Source organism: Gossypium raimondii, chromosome 4, assembly GCF_025698545.1.
Source record: "Gossypium raimondii isolate GPD5lz chromosome 4, ASM2569854v1, whole genome shotgun sequence".
Lineage (NCBI taxonomy): Eukaryota > Viridiplantae > Streptophyta > Magnoliopsida > Malvales > Malvaceae > Gossypium > Gossypium raimondii.
Window position 1 is genome coordinate 22,272,096 of NC_068568.1, and position 17,906 is coordinate 22,290,001.

At 35.3% G+C, this 17,906-nt stretch overlaps 3 protein-coding genes and 1 non-coding gene across 4 annotated transcripts; all 4 read right to left on the reverse strand.

Annotated features, from left to right (window-relative positions):
* Nucleotides 1-6,316: 6,316 nt before the first annotated feature.
* Nucleotides 6,317-8,439, reverse strand: LOC105766637 (uncharacterized). Its single transcript, XM_012586168.2, has 5 exons — nucleotides 8,084-8,439; nucleotides 7,765-8,003; nucleotides 7,517-7,629; nucleotides 6,926-7,066; nucleotides 6,317-6,816 (listed from the first exon to the last, which is right to left on the reverse strand). The coding sequence occupies exons 1-5, from the start codon at nucleotides 8,346-8,348 to the stop codon at nucleotides 6,561-6,563; spliced, it is 1,014 nt and encodes a 337-aa protein (XP_012441622.1). The 5' UTR covers nucleotides 8,349-8,439; the 3' UTR covers nucleotides 6,317-6,560.
* A 914-nt stretch (nucleotides 8,440-9,353) lies between these two features.
* TRNAL-UAG (transfer RNA leucine (anticodon UAG)) lies at nucleotides 9,354-9,433 on the reverse strand. Its single transcript has one exon. It is a non-coding gene; the product is annotated as a tRNA-Leu (tRNA).
* Nucleotides 9,434-9,605: 172 nt separating this feature from the next.
* LOC105766638 (protein ORANGE-LIKE, chloroplastic) lies at nucleotides 9,606-12,384 on the reverse strand. Its single transcript, XM_012586170.2, has 8 exons — nucleotides 12,051-12,384; nucleotides 11,617-11,734; nucleotides 11,220-11,339; nucleotides 10,936-11,022; nucleotides 10,553-10,629; nucleotides 10,302-10,429; nucleotides 9,958-10,094; nucleotides 9,606-9,871 (listed from the first exon to the last, which is right to left on the reverse strand). Exons 1-8 carry the CDS (start codon nucleotides 12,236-12,238, stop codon nucleotides 9,794-9,796), a joined length of 933 nt encoding a protein of 310 aa, XP_012441624.1. The 5' UTR covers nucleotides 12,239-12,384; the 3' UTR covers nucleotides 9,606-9,793.
* A 3,307-nt stretch (nucleotides 12,385-15,691) lies between these two features.
* On the reverse strand, nucleotides 15,692-16,974 carry LOC128040544 (uncharacterized). Its single transcript, XM_052629463.1, has 2 exons — nucleotides 16,535-16,974; nucleotides 15,692-15,898 (listed from the first exon to the last, which is right to left on the reverse strand). The coding sequence occupies exons 1-2, from the start codon at nucleotides 16,972-16,974 to the stop codon at nucleotides 15,838-15,840; spliced, it is 501 nt and encodes a 166-aa protein (XP_052485423.1). The 3' UTR covers nucleotides 15,692-15,837.
* Nucleotides 16,975-17,906: the final 932 nt, after the last annotated feature.

Sequence of the window (17,906 nt, forward strand, 5' to 3'; positions counted from 1 at the left end):
TTAAATATAAAATAGGTAAAAATATGGTCAACGTGTCATAATACGGGTAAAAAACGGGTCAACGGGTCGCGCCTGTCAGATAGGCGCCACTAATTGCGCATGACAGGTAGGCGCCAATGCCCATGCTGTTGCCTCTGTCCCTTCCACCATGGTGTTGTCCCTTCCACCAGGCTATTGTCCCTTCAATGGGAAAAAATTACAAATGGGGGACCTTATAAGTATGGTCCCCCAAACCCCATGTATCAATTGGAAAAGAGAAAGAAAAGAGAGAAAAGAGAAGAAGAGAAGAAGAAGAAGAAAGAAAGAAAGAAGGTAATGTATTATTTTAGTAAATAATTTTGTTTATAATTTAAAGAGTTTAATTAAGATATTGTGATTTTTTTGTTATTAATTATTAATTATAAATTATTTATGTTTAGTGTTTATAGTTTTGGATTAGTATTTTGTATGAATGTAATTTTTTTACTTTTTATAATTATTTTAAAATTAATTTGTTAGTAATTTAGGATTATGTTATAAATTTTTTGTTTTAATTATTTTAAAATTAATTTATTAGTAATTTAAATTTGTAAGACTTCAATATTATATTTGAAATTTAAATTTGTTTAATCTTTTATCTTTTTATTATGAAATTATAAATTCGCTAAGGGATTAATAACATTTGATCTATTTAAGAACATAAATAATAAAGATGGATGGGTATAAAACTAGTTTTATCTATGCTAAAGATAAGTCATTGTTTAAAGTACTAAAGTGGGATTTACCTTGGAATTTTTGTTATAAATGAAAGTTTTTTTGTTAAAAAGAACACAAAGAAATTTATCATTGACACCTTCACAATCTCTTAATTATGAATTTCATCTCTTACTTTACAAAATTAATTTATTAGTAATTTAGGATTAAATTATAAATTGTTGTGTTTAGTTTAGTATTTGGTGAATTTAACATATAAGTTTATAAAAAATTAAAATCCTTTCATTAAAAGTTTAATCATAACGACTCTTTTAATCATATAGTTCTTTGTTAGCTCATTTAATTTTTTTATATCAACTTGGAGGTTTTTCACCCAATATATTAAAAAATTAAATACCAAAATTGGTTGTCAGATAGATTAATTACTGAAATTGTATGTTTTTTGTAATCGTGCCTATCTGACAGGCACCAATCAATTTTTTATATTAAAAAAACTTTAATCGCGCGTATATGACAAACGCGAATCAATTTTTTATATTAAAATATATTTTTTTAATCGCGCCTATTTGACAGGCGCGAATCAATTTTTATATTAAAAATATTTTTTTGTTTAAATAAAATATTAATTTTTTTATTTTTATTAAAAATATTTAAATATATATACAGGTAAAAATACGGTCAACGGGTCAAAATACGGATACAAAAGGGTCGTGCCTGTCAGATAGGATTAAGTTATAAATTGTTGTGTTTAGTTTAGTATTTGGTGAGTTTAACATATAAGTTTATAAAAAAAAATTAAAAATCATTTCATTAAAATTTTAATCATAACTGACTCTTTTAATCATATAGTTGTTGTTAACTCATTTAATTTTTATATAATGTAATTTTTATATAATATAATTTTTTTTATTTTTTTTATTTATTTAACAGTTTTATTGATTTATTAAAATGTTGATTAAATTTGTTGTTATATAATTTTATAGGTTGTTTGAACATAAACTACTCGAGTATGTATCTATTTCTATTTTATTTTTTAATTAGTATGTTTTAAGATAGTTTACATTAATTTTAATTATATTATTATTGTAATCGACATAATTTTTTTATTGTAGGTAAATTATGAGAAATTATTAGATATTTATTTACCGTGTTTTGTTTTTGAAATTTGAAATAATTTATTCTATTTTTGAAACAAATTAAATGTCATTTTTTTAATTGCAGATTTGTAGCAAATGGATTCTTTAATTAATAATAATCACATATCAAGTACTATTAATGAGATGGTAATAAAATTTTTATTTGATACTCATGTTATTTGTTGAATTAAATTATATTGTATTAACTATTTTGCTAATTTAATAATGTCAGGGTCCGTACCGCTTATTGAGGGGTCGTGTTAATAGTGTAGGGTTTCTGCCAGATGAACGCCTAATACCGCGTATTGAGGGGCACGTGTTCCCTCATAGCGACTATCCATCCCTGTAACTCATTGTACAATGCATCGAAATCTCCGAACAATTGCTCCATTGCCATCTGTTTAGCTATTTATGCCTTCCGGTATGATACTCGATACTGGAATCGTGCTTGTATTTCGGCAATCAGTACCGAAACTTTAATGGTTGGCATGTCTTTCACCATTGGCATAATGCACGTACAGGTAGTTTTGGAGTCAAGTTTTCGATGATCTTTTGTCATACGTGTTGAAGTGCATGTGTGAGGCCCAAAAAATTTTCGTATCTCCTACATCTGCGGCTTCTGGATCAATGCAACTCGTATCCGCCAATTGCAGCCTTCTGCCGACCTCCAACACTCTCCAATATATAATGTTGGTTTAGACACGACGACTTTGTAGTCTACTAATATATTCATGCTATACTGCTTAATGGTAAATATGCATTCCTCCTTACTTTCGAATCTCTGGCCCACGAACAACTCCTCTGGATCAGAATATACGGCCATCTGGTGAATAGGTAGTATTTCAGGGTACTCTCAAAACTCAGCTACCCGCGCCGCATCGGGGTCTATCCGAGACATGTGTGCCCCAGGATTATTGTGTATCACAATACCACAAATCTGGTTTCTGACTAAAGATGTGTTAACGTTTCCATCCTCATTCACGCCTTCGTCGTCAATATCATCCGGGACCTCGTCCACGTTGGGATCACTCTCACTATCAACTTCGTGATCAACAGGATCACTACTATAGTATACATCATCACCAACCACATCAGTCTCGGGTGTAGCATTAAGATAAATATCGATCCCGTGTATAGTTGATTGACTATCAACATATGATACTAGAACCACCATACATGACTCTTGAACTCCATCTTCTTCACCTAATGGAGTGGGATCTTCAGTTGCCTCCACACCAGCTAACTCAGCAAATAACTGAATCGATGCATTTTGGTTGCTCCGAGTCCCACAATAAAGAGTGACCATTATCTCCACGTTTTCATCGTCTACAAGTTCCATTTCGGTAAATTTTATTGGATCCGTCGAAACTGGAAACTTGTAGAAAAGTTTTGATATTCTTTTCCCACAACGTCTATAAATTTTCACTAATTTTTTCCTTCATATCATCAAACGAGATATTTCTATTAAATCTCATTGCTACTTGTTTGCGACATTCAAATATACATCCCACGGTTATTGTCAAAATTTCTCCATCGAAATAAACGCATACAAAGATCTGATTCTCCATCTTCAATACTAGATCTGTTAAAAAAATTTCAAAATTCTTAAAACAGTTTCGAAATGTAAAAAAATTACATAAAATTTTTAATGCAAAATTTTTCATTCGAAGCTAACAAAATTAATCACCTAACAAAATAACTTTCAAATAATAAAATTACTAACAAAACTCTACATTCTTTTTAAAAAGAAATAAACCAAAATACATTATCCTTCTTCTTGTTTTCCTTTCTTTTTTTCTTCTCCCTATCTTCTTATTTCCGTTCTACTAAATTTTGTGTATGTTCCTCTACTAAAATTTATGTCTGTGCTCATTTGATTTTCGGGGGTATATAGGGAAAAAAATAAGCAGCAGCTAGTCGCGCTTGTCAGATAGGCTCCACCATTGGCGCCTCCGAGATAGGCGCAACTAGTCGCTCCTCGTATCTATACTCAGGTCATATACTGATCTGGAAAAAAAATATTTTATTAAAAAAATTAATATAAAAAATTCATTGGTGCCTGTCAGATAGGTGCCATTAAAAAAAACATACCATTTCAATAATTAATCTATCTGACAGCTTATTTCAGTATTAATTTTTAAATTTATTTCGGTAAAAAACCCGGCCAAAGTCAACATAAATTGTGTGATACACAACTATCCTATGTTTTTAAACTCAAATCAATGGCTATATTCTCATGTTTTTACATGTTGATAAATTCCCAATTCCAAATATTAAAAGTCCAAAATATTCTTTTATGGAAATTTACACTTGTAGTCTCTTCTCTCTTATTACCATTCTTTTTAACCGTTCAGGACAATTAGCCCATTTAGGCTTCACAAAACATAACTAGAGTCCATGAAATTATCTATTCAAGGGAATTTGCATTAATGTCCTTACTTGACAAAATAGAAAAATTACAATTTAATCCCTATATTTCTCACCCTTATTCAATTTAGTCCAAACGTGACTTTCTTCATTCTCACTCATGCTCCATGTCATTTTCATACCAAAGAATCATTATTAATCTGCCTTTTCTCTGTTTGATCAAATTTCATACTTTTCAAAATTTTAATTTAGTCCTTTTCTATAATTTCACATTCACATTCACCCTCACTAATTCCCCTTTTCAATATCGAATTAGCTCCATAAATTAGTTCATTTAATAACTCGTTTTTCAAAGCTTCTCATAATGCCACTACATACGTTCTTGAAATAGTGTCATATACTGTATTGAAAATTTGAGGGATTACAATATCAATCACATGATTTGAACAGTGGCAGCAACACGATCTCACGATTGTTATTTTGCAATTTTGATTCTCTTCGTGAGTGACGGTCACCGTATTTGGAAGATAAAAATGCCCTCTGGATCACAATTTAAACCCCTGCCTTACGCTAGAAGCAGCTGTTTCATCCTATATATGATCTCAAAAATGGGTCGTCAACAACTTGGTCAGATCCAGTGTGCTTTTGGAGAAAATTTTCTAAAGGCTTCATACTAGTAGGATTCCCTTCTCTCCTACCTTAGAAAGGGATCATTCCTGGCATCTTCCAGTTTCCCTTTATCATACATATGTACCATCTTAAAATGGTGCATGAATCTTTGAAAATGGAAATGACTTTGACTGTGGCTCTCGATTTCACTCGCCAAAAGCAGCTTCTCTTTTTACACTAAATTGTGCCGAAATCGATATATATTACCAAGGCTTTTTCCTTGTAATTGCCGAGTCAATAATTCAAATATACACATATTCTAAACGCTTTGCAACAGATGAAACTCCATGCAGCCTCCCCCCCTTTTTTTCATCTATCGGATCTCTCTCTTCTTCAAGTATAAGAAGCATTTCTATCATTTAAATTCAGGTACCCAATCTGATGCGACAACGCTCATTGTCAATAGACATTGAACCCTTCTGTTTTTATTCAGCTGATTTTTTCAAAACAATCAATGTTGAAGCTTGGAACCAATTACGACTACCATTGATGAAGAAGATATCCCTGAAGCTAAAGTACCACAACAATTCATCTATGGCGATAACAGCAGGATTCTATGCCATTGCTTTGTTTCTTAATCAAGTTGGGTTAGTGCCCAGATATGGTTCAACCCCAAAGGGTAAGCTAAACCCTAAAACCAAAATAGTATTATGAGGCTAAAATTTTACCACTTCTTGGAACATTTGCCTCTAGTTTACTAACTATAATTTTATTTATTTATTTTGGGGGGGGGTGTTATTTGATAGGTCAGCACCCCAGAATGGATCTTTCTCACAATCAATGTTCTTAGTGAGCTTCTATCAGCAACTTTTGACCAGCTTTCCTCAGTGAATACACGCCTCACTATGCTTTAATTGCCATGGTAATGCCATTTTTTGCTGCCATTACATGCATCATTAAGCTTGCTTACAAGGCTGGAAAGGAAGGAGTTGTCTGGAGGTGGGAAGGCAAGTTACCCTGGTTTTATCATTCATCTCCGAGTCACAGGCGTTTCGGAACTTTCCCTGAAATGATCGGATTAGTTTGTGCCTTGTTGCAGTCCATTTTATCAGCAGTTGCTTTCACTTTTTACGATCAACATGTTGATTATCCCCTTAAAGTATCTTTTTGGCCAGTAGTCTTTGCTTTGGGACTATTTTGCTCTAAATTTATGTAAAATCCTAAATCAGAATGCTTTTCAAAGAGATTAGATCCTAAGTCATGAATGTTTGATTCATTTCCCTTCCTTTTGACTAACACAATTCTAGACCTGCTCATATAACTTATAAAATGCAGATAAACCGTCAAACAGATATTCCAAAGGATCAACAACTGCCTCAAAAAAAGATATTTTAAGAATTGGAAAAGAAACAAGATTTGAACTGTTTGATATCCAGGCTGGTAAATTGGTGGATAAAAACTGTTTTCAAATCTCCCTGACCTACAATAGTCGAAAACTTCAAAACAAGAAAGAAGGGAAACATAAGCAAAATGATATTAACCAATCAATCACATCGCCTTCAAGAATGCCAAATGAAACAACAATAATAGGTCTCATTTCCCAACAAGATTATTGCAATCCTAAGAAAATTCATAGGTAAACCATTTTGCCCCGCAATAAACCAGCTCAGCAGCCTAATGACTAAAATGTAGAGCAATTTATGAATCCCAAAGCAGAATAGGTTCAAACCTGTATCAGAGCCTCTTAAAATTACATTAAGGCATTAGAGACTTCAGCTTGGGTGCCATAATCTCAAGAAGGCCCTTGGGATTGTCCACATGGACCCAATGGCCAGAACTGGGAAGAACATGAACTGAAATCTTCCCAGCAGATCCATCTCCTTCTGGACTAGCAAGGCTTTCAAGCCGAGTAATAACATCAGCATCCCACCGATCACTTTTCTCCGCACGTACAATTGATATCTCCAGCCCTTTCGGAGGGTGCTCCAACAAAGACCAATATGACAGCTCCCTAGAGAATTTTACATTGATAATTCACTAATAAGTTAACAAAGAAGAAGACATAGGCCAAGTAATAGTGGATTAAGTAATATCAACGTAGAATCATTGATTATTACTACCTGTAGGAATGAAACATCTGGACAGCACCTTCAAGATTAAAGGCCCATGTCTCTTCTCCCCCAGCTTTCTTGAGGTTGGTGCCTATCCACTCCGACAAAGACTTAGAGAAGCCCAGATCAAGCATATGATTAACAAGCCACCTGAGAGCAGATATCATGAGTACACAACAGGCAAAAATGTTTGATCCAAATCACCCAAAAAAACAACATAAATAACAGTCAAATGAGCATTAGTAACTACGTTGTCATATCTAACAGAAGAATGAATTTTGAGCAATCAGCATACAGTTGACAAATGCACTACACCCAAGCAACTCAGACTGAATGGCCAACACGCCATCGGAGCATAAGCATCCCCTCAACTAAAACGTGCAAATTATTGTTTACAACAAATTGGCTTATAATGCAGAACAAGAATCTTCATTTTGAACGCAAATCATCAGTAGAAAAGATTCTAGTGATTTCAATTCAAAGCTTGATGATGGGTAGACGTAGGCAAATTAATGAATGAAACGATCCAATTGACACTAGAAAACAAGAGCAACAGTGCCTAGAATTAGAAACAAGTTAGAGGAGGAACAGAAGTTTTACTTCCGTGATGGAACTGTTGAAGGTAAACTTTGCAATGTCTGCAAAACCTTTTCTACTTCACCATCACTGTTGTCAGATGTTACTTCTCCAGGGACAGAATCGAGTACCCAAAGCTGTTCTGCACCAGTAAATAAATTAAAATTAAAAAAGAAAACAAATCACAAATTTTAATTCTCAAATACATACAATTAGCAACAGCAGCAAAGAAAAGGAATGTATGGGGGTTTAGGCAATGGAGAAGTATATACCTGTTTGGGAAGTTTGACATTTTCACCATAATCTCTGTTTCCACAACTCTTGGCAAATTGCAAACCAACTTTGCCACCCATGGAGTGGCCAATGACAACATCAGGCGACTCCCAGCCTTTGGAATTGATCAAATTACCCAAATCTTTAGCTGCATTTACCAAATCATGGGGCGGATCCAACCCTTCCATCTCTGCTGAGTTCCCATGATTCCTTAAATCCACCAGCACCATCCTCCACTCTACAAAATAAACAAATAAATTAGAGGCTTGTCCTTTCTTTCGAATTTTCTAGGGAAACAAACGGCTCGGGATCAACTACCGGAAGGAGAGTCGGATAGAGAGGAAACGAGGGTGCGAGAAAACGAACGCCAGTTGCGGGCGGAGCCTAAGAGGCCATGGAGGATGAAAGCCGTGTGAGTATAGGGTTTGTTTGGATTGGCTTGGATTTCTTCATAAGCTAGGGTTCGAAGAGATCTCTTTGAGGTAGAGTAGTAGGGAAGAGTCAGGAGAGAACTCGGTGAGTTAAGAAAGCGAGTCAGGAGAGTGGAGGGTACTCCTTGTTTGTTCCTAATGAGTCGAGCCATTTGGAACACTCTGGCTTCTACCAAACCCTGTAACGGCTGCCGGGCAGAACAGCTAAAATAAAAGAGTAGACGGAAAGAGAAAAATACATAAATTAGAATCTCGGATTAATTTTCCCTTTAGTGCCTCTACTCTTTCAAGTTGTGAAATTTAGTTTTCTTTTTACAATTTTTGTATTTATATGATTTAAAAATTAGATTAAACTTGCCATCAACTCAGTAAGAGGAGGTCCAACTAGTGATGTAAAAACAAAAATCAAAAATCAAAAGGCTTATGAAAGACCAGAAAATTAGGATTTTGTTACACAAATTTTGGATTTTTAATTATGTGTTTTTATAAAATTTTAAAAATATTTTTTTAAAATTTGCTAATTTTCTAAAAGTTATTAAACCATGCGGTACTGAGAACGGAAGGGTACAACTTCCAATTTGATATTACCATTAATTTATTTTTCTTAAAAGTTAAATTTGTGAAAAAATATTTTGTTTAATATAATTCATCCTTATGTTAAATTTGAACACGTGTTATCAATTGATTTATTATCACTTTGGACTTAAAATTTTAAATCAAACAAATAGCTTTAGTTTAAACAAGTAAAAGGCTATTAATGGTATTTTCAATTGGATTTTAAATCTTAAATCTAGGAGAGGAACTTAATTTAAAAACAGAGGGGCAAATTACAAGCGAAAAGATTAAATTTTTAAAATTCAAAAAGAAAAGACTAGGAAAGGAATTTAACCAAGTACTGAGAGCTGTGGATCTAGATCTAGAGGGATAAAATTCTTGAAATTAAAAATAAAAGGACCAAATTTCAGAAATCCCAAAAAGCCAGGGACTATTTTCTAAAATTCAAAAAATAAAGAGACTAGAAAAGAAATCTAACCTAATTATAACTGAGAGCTGTGGGATGTAGAGGGATGAAATTCTTGAAATTAAAAATAAAAGGACTAAATTTCAGAAATCCCAAAAATACAGGGACAAAGGAGAATATTAACAAAAAATTTAAATGACAGCTGTGGGATTTGAACCCACGCCCTTTCGGACCAGAGCCTAAATCTGGCGCCTTAGACCACTCGGCCAAACTGTCTTATTGCTTAAGGGGGCATAAAAATCTATATAACGATTAATCCTCTAAATGCAATCCTTGATACGGTACTTAGTTGAGTCGAACGGTTGTGTGAGGTTGATTATGGGTAGCCAAGTTGAAGATTAAAAAATTGATTCCATTCTAAATTGATTTCATCATAGCTTATTCAAACTTCTCACAATAACAAGGGAACATATTATTACTTGTATCTTTCGGAATAGGAGTAAGGAGGAGAATCCATAAGTCATTACTAGTTATGACATTTGCAATCATATAAGAACATTCCTCCCACATTTCCCTACTCTCTATCTTTCATTTTCTTCTTATGAGTGGAGAGCAGTCCTTGAGGAACCGATCTTCTTAGTCAAATGGATCAATTCGTGGGTCATGCTCGCTAGCCATCAGCATCCCGGTGCACAGACAAGTTGGGCACATCACCTAAAGTAGAAGAAATCAGCCACTGGATTCTGAAAACTCAGAGACGGATATAGTCAATCTTAGACTTGTGCAATTATTCAGTTTACCTTTCCTGAACCAGAGCAGTTTGGACACCTTTCAGTAGTGGGCACTTTCAAAGTATGACCAGAAGCACTGGATACAGATATAGGATCAATGCTCAAGCATACACCACTTGCAGAACATCTTGCACAGGCCAAATATCCTGCTCGTAGAACCATCACCCAAAAACAAAAGGTGAAAATTAATATAACTTCATCTTATTTCTCTCTGTTGTTGTTGCCAGGTGAAGAGTGCATTAAGGCATTAGGCTAAACAATACCACTTCAAATAGTCCAAAGGAATAAGAGAGTTAAAAATCCACTAGTAAATCAAGGAAAAGTGCATGGCCACAGAACAAACTAACGCATACCATTTCCGTGGCAATATTTACACCTTTTCTTCTCTTGTTGTTCAACATTGTTGGCTTCAATTAGCATCAAGGCTGAAATAACACCCACTGCACCCCCTGAAAAGGATGCCACGATCGGATCGACCTGACTGAACCAAGAAACCGGTAAATTGTTACCGTAACTTTAAGTGTCTAATTATAGTCATTTTGCATCCGAGCGCTAGTTACTCCAGGTTTTAAATTTTGCAACTGAAGGTAAGCTCATCAAATACCTTAACTGCAATGGTAGATGCATGTTGCATATGAAATCTTCATATGAGGTGCCTCCTAGACCTAATTTCAGCTCCAGCTGCCATGAAATGTAGATTATATAGTTATATCATCAACTGGGATACAAGAAAACATGTATTTGGCATTTGGCTCAAGTGAGGGAGTGGTTGGTTGGGGTTAGACAAGGAGCTAAATGAGAATAAACATGACTTCAGTCCAGTCTAGGTAACCTTTCATCTGGTCCATAGACCTTTCTGTATTTTTTTCACATACAAGCAAATTCTCATAGTTTGATCATAAATACTAGAAATGAGTCCATAAATACTATACATGGTAGCCAAAGGAATGGAAAACTAAAATAAAAATAGAAGTTCTTAGTACGTACTGTTGGTGCAATAAGGCCTCCGAATACAATTACTCCAGATATAAATGCCAGGCTTGTGAAGTAGAGCTGCTTCATTGTCTTTGGTGTCTGCTTCAACGCAAAGGTTAACAAGGAGACTAAACAATGAAAAAGTCGAAATAGATCAATAACCAAATATCTCAAAACGGCGTTTTCATGCATTTTCCAACATAGACAGCATTTGCTTGTTCAACCGTCTCTTGTTTGCTTCAACTAATTAAGCATGAAATGCTAAATATACAAAACATATGAATCTTAAAACTCACCACATGAGAGAGAAAAGGAATTGAAGATGGAATGTCAGGCATCTCATCTGTTTCTTCTTCGCCATTCTCATTGATAACTTTCACATTCTTTATCCGCTGTTGTATCCGTAATCTCCTTACCTATATACAAAATGACATTAATCCAATCCGCAAACGCATAATCTACTCCTTTTCCATTTCAACTTGTATTTCATAGATTCAAGATAAAATTCCTTAACAGCTTGCACGTGTATAGTATATATTTATCTTCTGTAGCAAATATATATATATATGTATGTATATTACGTAGTTGCTGTTGATTGAGAATTCGGAACGTCAAATGGTTTTTGCATATAATTTGATATTTGGAGTTTCAGATTCCTAGGAAAAATCTGTGTATTTATGAAACTTTAATTACCTCTTCCATGAGGAGAAAGATCTTATTGCGCCTGCTCTTTATATTATCTTCAATTTCCTGAAGCTGCATCTTCACAAAATCTTGAACAGTCTCCGGTCCCTCAATGATGCAAAAGTTACTGAAAACCGAAAAGAAAATACAAATTTCCTCTTAAAATTTTACAATGAACGCAGCTCATAGTAAAAACCCAAAAGATAAATCCCTTATATGATGATAAGCCAGAAACCCAATTTCAAAATCAAGCAACATAACGGAGATATTAAGAAAACCGATAATTCTAACAACTTTTAACGCATACAATTTCAAGCTATATATATATATATATATATTTGTGTGAATAGGTATGTGATACTGATATCTGGATTCTACACCAGAAACTTGACGAAATAAACAGAAAGAAAAAAAGAGAGAAGAAAATAAGAGAAAGAATGAACCTGGGAACGCTATCGCCGGAAGGGGAAGGATTGTTTTTAGAGGAGAAACAGAGGAACGGAGAAGGAGAAGAGTGTTTTGGGGAAGAGAGAAATTTGCGTTTTCCGTTTAAGGGAATTAGGGTTGTCAAATTTGGAGAAGTCGTAGGATGAAGAAGAAGATGATGAGAGTAGAGATAGAAAGTGCCCATTTCTCTCTTTTTTTTTTAATCAATTTCTCATTGAATTAATTCTTGTGAAGACAGACCGTGTTTAAGCTGGGTACTCTTTTTTTCTTCTTTCTTTTTGGTGAAATGAAATATTGAATTACATCAACTACATAAAACAACCATTAACTTTATCAAGTTGAAGTAAGTCTAAAATTTCCTTAGCAGGCTCATCAATTACTTGTAAGCTTGATTTCCAGCTTAAACTCAGTTGACGATCTGCTGCCAAATTTTGATTTCTTGGAATATGCTTAATCTTCCACTCTTTTTCCAACTGGATGATGTGTTGAGTTCTTCGAAGTACAGTAATCCTTGAGTCTTCCAAATTCACATCAGTCAAATTCTGGGCAACTTCAAGGTTATCAGTCATGATGATAATCCGACTATAGCCCTTATTTAGCAAAATAAGGATCCCATCCAGAATGCCCCAAACTTCAGCCTCAAACGGAGAGCATACACCTAAAAATCGAGTGAATCCCACTATCCAATTTCTATCATGATACGAGCCACACTTCCTGTTGCAGCATATCCAGAATCTCTGACCACAACTCCATCAATGGATAAATACACCTAAGTGTCATCTAATTATTCGTGGAATTTGAACTTTGATTATTATTTTTGTGACCACCAAAATGTGATTTGTATTGGCGAGCCCAGCAACTAGAGACTTTCACCACTTCAGTTGCTGCCCATGAAATATGCTGGAAGATGAATAAATTTTTATTCTTCCATATACGCCAAGCGATTAATCCAAACATACATGACCAAGTGAGACCACTACCCTGCAATCTTTCATGAAAACAAAGGTTAAGAATAAGCCAATCCTGAAAAGAGACAGAGAAAAACCTTTGTTTTAGCTGATCTGGAACCACAAGCATCCACACATCTTTCGCAGAAGAATAATCTCAATGAACATGCGCCAAATCCTCAAAGTCATGTCCACGTAAGGTACAAGAGTTGCTGTGACTAATTCCCCATCTAGCACGTTCATATTATGAAGTCTTTGCTTAAAAGCTAACCAAAGAAAGACTCTTACTCTTTAAGGACCCGGATATTTCCAGGTAATCTTCCAATGCTTCTCTTGAGAATTCCAAGTATCCTCTTTCAAAGACCAATAAACACTGCAAACTGAGAAGACTCCTAACGCTGAATGGGCCCATATCACTCTATCCGAACCGAAATCTGAGTGTGGAGGGGGAATACTAGTAATCCTACTAATCACATCTTCAGATACCCAGACACGAAACAACTCAAAGTTCCAACTTCCATCTAAATTGACCATTTCTCTAACACAACAATCCAAATCAAGGTTAGCAGAAGATGGAATTTTTGAGATTAAAAGGCCTATACCTGGAATCTAAGGGTCTTTCCAACAGCAAGCACTAGCACCATCTCCAATAGACCAAACTAAGTTCTCACGAAGAAACGGCCATATCTTAGAAAGTGCCTTCCATAAATGAGAGCACTGTTTCCTACTAATAGAATCAGGAAACTATTCTTTCCAACCATATTTGGCACAGAGAACGCGAACCCAAAGTGCATTGCTTTTAGAAATAAGGCTAAAACCAATCTTCATTAGGAAGGACGAATTTTGGTCGTTCAAATGTCTGAAACCAAGACCACCCCGAGCCCGTGGTTGACATATAGAATACCATCCCACTAAAGACATTTTAGGATGACCATCTGTACAACCCCAAATAAACTGTCTAACCAATCTTTCAATATCAGCACAAACACCTTTCGGAATCATCAAAGGCTGCATGAAATAATTAGGGATGGAAAGAAGTACTGATTGAGCCAAGGTAACCCTTCCTGTTATAGATAACTTCCTGGCATCCCAGCTCTACAATTTCTTTCTTATCTTATCAACAAAAAAACTCATAGTATTCTTGGTAACCCTATCATGCAGAAGAGGAACACCTAAATAAGTGCCAATATTCTGAACTTCCTGGAATCCGAATAGCTAACTAATTTGATTACGGACATCAACTCCAGTATTCTTGGAAAAAACTATTACTTTTTCTAACATGGATTCTATGACCCGAAATCTCACAAAACTGAGTAAGAATGCTATCCAATAATCTTACTTGGTCAAGCTGAGCTTTGCAAAAGATCACCAAGTCATCAACAAAAAACAAATGAGAAACTGCAGGTCCTGTGCGTGAAAAACGAATTGGAACCCAATTACCGATTTCTATTTCAGCCCGAATAAAATGACCTAACCATTCCATGTAGAGCACAAAGAGATAGGGTTAAAGAGGACATCTCTGATGGATTCCTCTAATCAGTTTGAACTTCTGAGTAAGCATGCCATTCCAAAGAATTTGCATAGAAGAGGAAGAAATAGCTGACATAATCATATTTCGTAAGAAGACATGGATCCCAGCCGCAATCAAGGAAGCACTTATAAATTCCCAACTAACTCTGTCATAATCTTTCTCCAAATCCAGCTTAATAGCCATCCACTTCCTCCATTTCTGATTGCACCGCATAGAATGGATGACTTCTTGTGCTAAAATAATGTTGTCTGAAATGTTTCGTTCAACTATGAAACTAGCTTGTTCCTGAGAGATCAATTTAGGAAAAATCACCTTAAACCGGTTTGCAATCATTTTCATCACCAACTTATAAAGAACAGAACACAAACTTATGGACTGAAAATGACTGAAATCCTCAAGACTCTTTTTTAGGTATAAGAACAATCAACATATTATTCAAATCTGGCTCAATTGGCCTACCAGCAAAGACATCTTTAACCCACTGACACACATCATTTCCAAAGATATCCCACTGACTTTGGAAGAAATGAGCATAGAAGCTATCACTTCCAAGAGCTTTCAAAGGAGCCATGTCGAACAACGCCCTTTTAATATCCTCATTAGTGATAGCAACCTCCGAAAAAGTAATCTCTGAAGAATTAAGACATGGGAAGCCAACAATAGGAATATCCCTCAAGATAGGGGGAGGCTCACCATAGAGTCTTTCAAAGAATTCCACCGTCTTAAATTGCAGGATGTCATGATCTGAACACCAATCCCTATTGTCAATACGTAAGGTTGTGATTCGATTGAATTTTCTTCTCCTGATCGTACGACTGTGAAAAAAATTTGTATTTCGATCCTCCAATTGAAGCCAATCGCATCGAGCCTTTTGTCTCCAAAGTAAGTCTTCATGATTGAGAACATTTTCCAACTCATCCTAAATTTTCAACTCTTTTTTAGCTAAATTAATAGAGGTAGAGTGATCTAAGGCATTTTGAATATTTTTGAGCGATCTCATGAGATTCCGCTTACGAGTACCCAAAAAGCCATACATATTCCTGTTCCAATCTTTAGCAAAAAAAGTAAAATTATTTAAGGATTCAACCATATTACCTACAAAGTTCCACTTTTCTCTGACAAAGTTAGGGAAATCATTGTGCTTCGTCCATCCTGCTAAAAATCTAAAAGGTTTGCCTTTAGGTATACTAAGATCCGGTTTACTAGATAGTAAGAGAGGCCGATGATCGGACTTAATACGAGTGAGGTGATGAACTAAACACTGCAGAAAAGCAGTCATCCAAGCGTCATTTGCTAAAGCCCGATCTAGTCTGACAAAAGTACCACCTCGTTGCCAAGTGAAAGAAGGTCCACTATACCCCAAATCCTGTAGCTTACAAGAATAAATAAAATTACCAAATAAATCACAACGCTTAACTACAGTAAATGGGCTCTTTTTATCTGCAAGAGATAAAATGGCATTAAAATCCCCCATAATTAACCAAGGAATAGATTGATTAAGGATTACAGATTTTAAACCCTCCCAAAGAAGCTTTCATTTAGACCTATCTGGACTGCTATACACAAAAGAAATAAAAAAAGAATTATTGGGAGTAAGATTATTAACACGTAAATAAATAAATTGTGGATAGTTTCGAATAATTTGAATTTGAATAAAAAATCCTTCCACCCCACCTAGATACCACTTGAAAAATCAATGGCTTCAACCCGATGCGAGCAATTAAATCCTAATTTCTCAATAATAAAATTAGCCTTTTTACCACTCACTCTCGGTTCAACCAAAGAAACAATATTGGGCCTGTGCTCCGCATTGTATTCCCGAAAAGCTCGTATAAAATTCCTGCTAGCACACCCTTAATAGTTCCATGTAAAAATTTTTAGATTTAACCCCATAATAAAAATAAATTAATTTAATACAAAGAAAAGTGAAATACAACAAACCCTAAATTTCAAGATAAAAAATTATCATAAAAAACAAAAAAACGGTAAAAAAAAGTCTTACTGTCCAGGGATATTAACTCCCTCTTTCTGCTCATCAGATTCAATGAACACTTCAGCATCAAATATGTTTTTGGAAAAAGCCGAAATGCTCTCTGCGAGTTGTTCCATTGATTCCTTCAGAGGCGCCCGTTGAACTTTAGAGGTTTTGAAACGAATATTATTACCATGATGAATTTTGTTATGTTTTTTAGTAATTCTTCTGCCTCTGTTTCTAAATCCCTTTCCCGAACCGGAGAAACCCAGCGGAGACAAACCCAGGGTGTTGTTCGAAGAAGGAGCACTGTTTTTGTTCTTGGAATTATTGCTTTCATGAAAGACCACTGCCGAATGCTTGGCAAAATCAAGACTTCTAACTTCCACTACCACTTCATTTCTGTCACGCCCATCACTTTTCAAATCTGCCCAAAAAGTTGAAGCCTCGCCTTCGAGATGGAGATCCATCTCGGCGTTAGTGTCGCTTTGCAATCCTGCCACCGCAAGGGATCAATTGCAACTACAGCAGCAACAGAGTTATGCTGGGCCACTGAATCTGGAACAAGTTGATCCAGAAGATCCCGGGCCTGAACATCTGGACTATCCCCAAGGCCCAAGAAATTGATCGACTCCTTAGTAACCTGTAAGTTTTCATTAATGCTGTTGAGATTCGATCTGGGATCCAAATTTGGCCCAACTTTCTCTTTAATAATCGGGCTAAGACCAACAATAGAAACTACCTCCTTTAACTTACCTTTATTATTATTTCTTTTACTTAATTGTATTCGACCGTTATAATGGGAAGCTGAATCTTTTCCAAGAAAATTTCCATTCATAATTTCTTTCCATTTAGAACGCCGAGAATCAGACAAATCCCCCTCATAATCATCTTTGTACAAATCCCTATTATTAATGACCCTAAAACAAGATCCTTCCTTTTCACTCTCTTGATTACTTAAGGAATTTTGCACATTCTCTCTAAATTTCCGCCTTAATTTCCTTTCTACGATCATCCATGGCCCATAAATTCCTTCCTTCTTCTCTGAATCATCCACGGCCGTGTTTCGATTCTCCGTTGTCATTCCAGGCATGGCATTTTTCTTTTCACCAGTGGGACCAAAATTTCTAAAGGAACAAAAGTTTTCCACATGACCATACCTCCCACAATGAAAGTAAATTGTAGATAAAGATTCATATTCTGCATTCTGTTTTCGACCATTGATCAAAATATAGGAAACCAAAGGCTTTTCCAAGTCAACGTAAACTGCCATTCTAGCAAAGCGCCCCCTAGCCCTGTTATCCGTGTTCATGTGTAATTTAACCACTTTTCCAACCATTTCCCCTATCTCAGTAATAATTTTGTGAGTATACAAGTAACCAGGTAGGCCAAGAAATCTAAT